Source organism: Raphanus sativus, unplaced genomic scaffold, assembly GCF_000801105.2.
Source record: "Raphanus sativus cultivar WK10039 unplaced genomic scaffold, ASM80110v3 Scaffold0398, whole genome shotgun sequence".
Lineage (NCBI taxonomy): Eukaryota > Viridiplantae > Streptophyta > Magnoliopsida > Brassicales > Brassicaceae > Raphanus > Raphanus sativus.
Window position 1 is genome coordinate 30225 of NW_026615717.1, and position 2600 is coordinate 32824.

At 35.4% G+C, this 2600-nt stretch overlaps 1 protein-coding gene across 1 annotated transcript; it reads right to left on the reverse strand.

Moving 5' to 3' along the window:
* Positions 1 to 524: 524 nt before the first annotated feature.
* On the reverse strand, positions 525 to 1834 carry LOC108845048 (probable UDP-arabinopyranose mutase 4). Its single transcript, XM_018618318.1, has 3 exons — positions 1505 to 1834; positions 1181 to 1431; positions 525 to 1032 (listed from the first exon to the last, which is right to left on the reverse strand). Exons 1-3 carry the CDS (start codon positions 1832 to 1834, stop codon positions 525 to 527), a joined length of 1089 nt encoding a protein of 362 aa, XP_018473820.1.
* Between the last annotated feature and the right edge of the window lie 766 nt (positions 1835 to 2600).

Here is a 2600-nt window from a genome sequence, read left to right on the forward strand (position 1 = left end):
AGTAGATGTATTTTCATTGTAAATATAAAATCAACAATATAATGTTTAGTTTGTACTTATATAGAATATATATATTGATAGATTATTAATTTATGATTTTAATGGGACTATATATTTATATGAAAGTTTTTAAAAATATTATTATCTTATTATTTTATCGATTTGTATATATTTTGCACCGGCCCAAGTTGGGACCGACAAAATTTATTAATTTATAGAAATTATTAATTTATAAAGTATTAATTTATAGAGGTTCTACTTTAATAGATACAAGCATCCTTTCAACAATACTTCTATAGAAAGTTCTGCCTCTTTGTTGACCTATATAAATTTTCATACATGATTGCGGGGTGTCACAAAAACACTTACGCTTGATATGAGAATAAATATTTTTGGGAATACACTAACGAATTCTTATTGTACGAAGCACACTTCCAAAACGAAAATATATTAATAAAAGACCACACAATAATAAGCTTAAACGTAATTATTCATGCAATAACAGCAGGAATCACTCATCATCTTCAATTTTTATCACTTGCCTTGACATCTTTTCCATCAACTGGCGGGTTAAGCTCCTCCCACGCCTCAATCCAAGCGACCATTGCATCAGCCAAATTCTCAAAGTAAGGATCAACTTCAGTAAGCTTCTCCTTTGTCCTCTTGGACAACTCCATGTAGCATTTAGCGGCAGTGTCAGATTCTTTGGAGAGACGAAGATTTTGGAAGAAAGGAACCATCTCTTCTTGCCAATGAAGTCCCTTGTGCTCTTTCTTTAGGTTCACGAACGGGTTACTCGCTTTGCTATGCCACACATACGGCAGACCGGTTTTGACCCCAAAGCCCAAGTGGTCACACACCACTTTAGCTGCCCAACCAGCCCACATGTCATCGTACCGGGAAATGGGTTGGCCTTCACCCATAAGGCCAAAATACATAGCAGGTCCAATAAGCTCTCTATTGAAAGCAAGATTCATGCCACACATTGGGTACAATACACCTTTTGGGATTGTCATCACTGCATCAACATACCTGCAAGGACTATTGTAGAGTTTATATCCAAGTTATAAAATACGTCAGAGACTCATAACATAATAACCAAACTGAATCGAAATATTTTTGGACATTGTACTGTAACAAAAACTACTAAAACCAAGGATCTTGATTTGTATATTATGACCTGATGTTACGTTCACGAGGCTTCACGAGCTGGGTCGGGGCATCGTAATCAGGGATGTTGAGCCAAAGGCCATGAGAGATGGCGGTTGGAACACCTTCCCTCAAACTGAAAGGGTATCCTCTCACAAAGTCAGTTCCATCTCTAAAAGGGTCATAGAGAGTGTTGAAGTAGTGTGGTGTTGAAGGTGTCTCGAGGTTCTTTATGTGTTGAGCTATCACATTGATTTCTTTCCCACTTGGATCCTTTGCCACCTTTTTTTCAAGGATTTCATCGAATTAAGGAATCTGATATATTAATAACGAGAGGATAGCAAAAGAGACTTACAAAGCAATCATCATCAATGGTGTAGATATACTTCTTCTTGGAAACCATGAAGCCAAAGCAACGACATCCACCATCCTTGTAGGAAATACAATTAGCTCTAGGACCAAGGATCCTGTTAATATCGTTACGGTTGTAGAGCTCATAGTCATAACCCTCTGGAACTCGGATATTGATCGAAGGGTCTCCATCTTGGACAATGATCAAATGGTAATGCTTGAGAAATGGCCTCCATTGTTCCAGAAAGTCAAGGTTCCTGATCGTTGGGATCACAATATCCACATCTTCCTTTAACGGTGCTGCTTCGATTGCTTCGAGGTTGTAGCCCGCCATTTTTGGTACTTTGATAGCTAGAGACTGTTTGTGAGCTGATTGTTTTTGAGTGGAATGGCAGATGGTTTATATAACGGTTTTAGACATTTAAATTTCATTTATTTCCCAAACTTTTTTTTGACTTATAGGAAAACCGACAGTCAAAAGATTTGGACAAAGTAAACAGTGTCTACCAAATGTTCTACATGTTTTATAAATTTGTAGTCGTTTGAATATTGCGATCACTAGAAATTATATAGGTTAAATCTCGTTATCGAGAAAATTTAGTTGATCGAAGTTATGGTCTATATTTTAATATATTTTTTGTCTTGATGCTTAAAAAGCATAATTGTTTCTATACAGAACACGTAACATTTTGGGTACACAAATCAACCATTACCAAATGGAATAAATCACAGTTGTTAACCTACGTACAATACTTAAGTTGTTAATCAGTACCAAATACAACATATTATTTTCGTTAAACCATCAAATGAACTTTGTCTTTATTGTACCTTTTACTGATTAACAAAAGAAACGTTAGAGGTATTCACAAACTTATATTGGAATTTCCTAAGTGAAACAACAAAAGCCAAAAATCAAATTAAATCTCGATCCAGATATCTTAAGAATTTTTTTTGTTTCTTGATAATACTGTTTCCGTAAAGCCAGTTCCTTATGTTGAGTTGTTTTCCCAGCCATTTTCCTGTTTTACTGTTGCTCTCAAACTATTTCAGTTAAAAGATTAAATTTAAAGTTGTCAATAACTCTAGCTAGTTAGCTAACT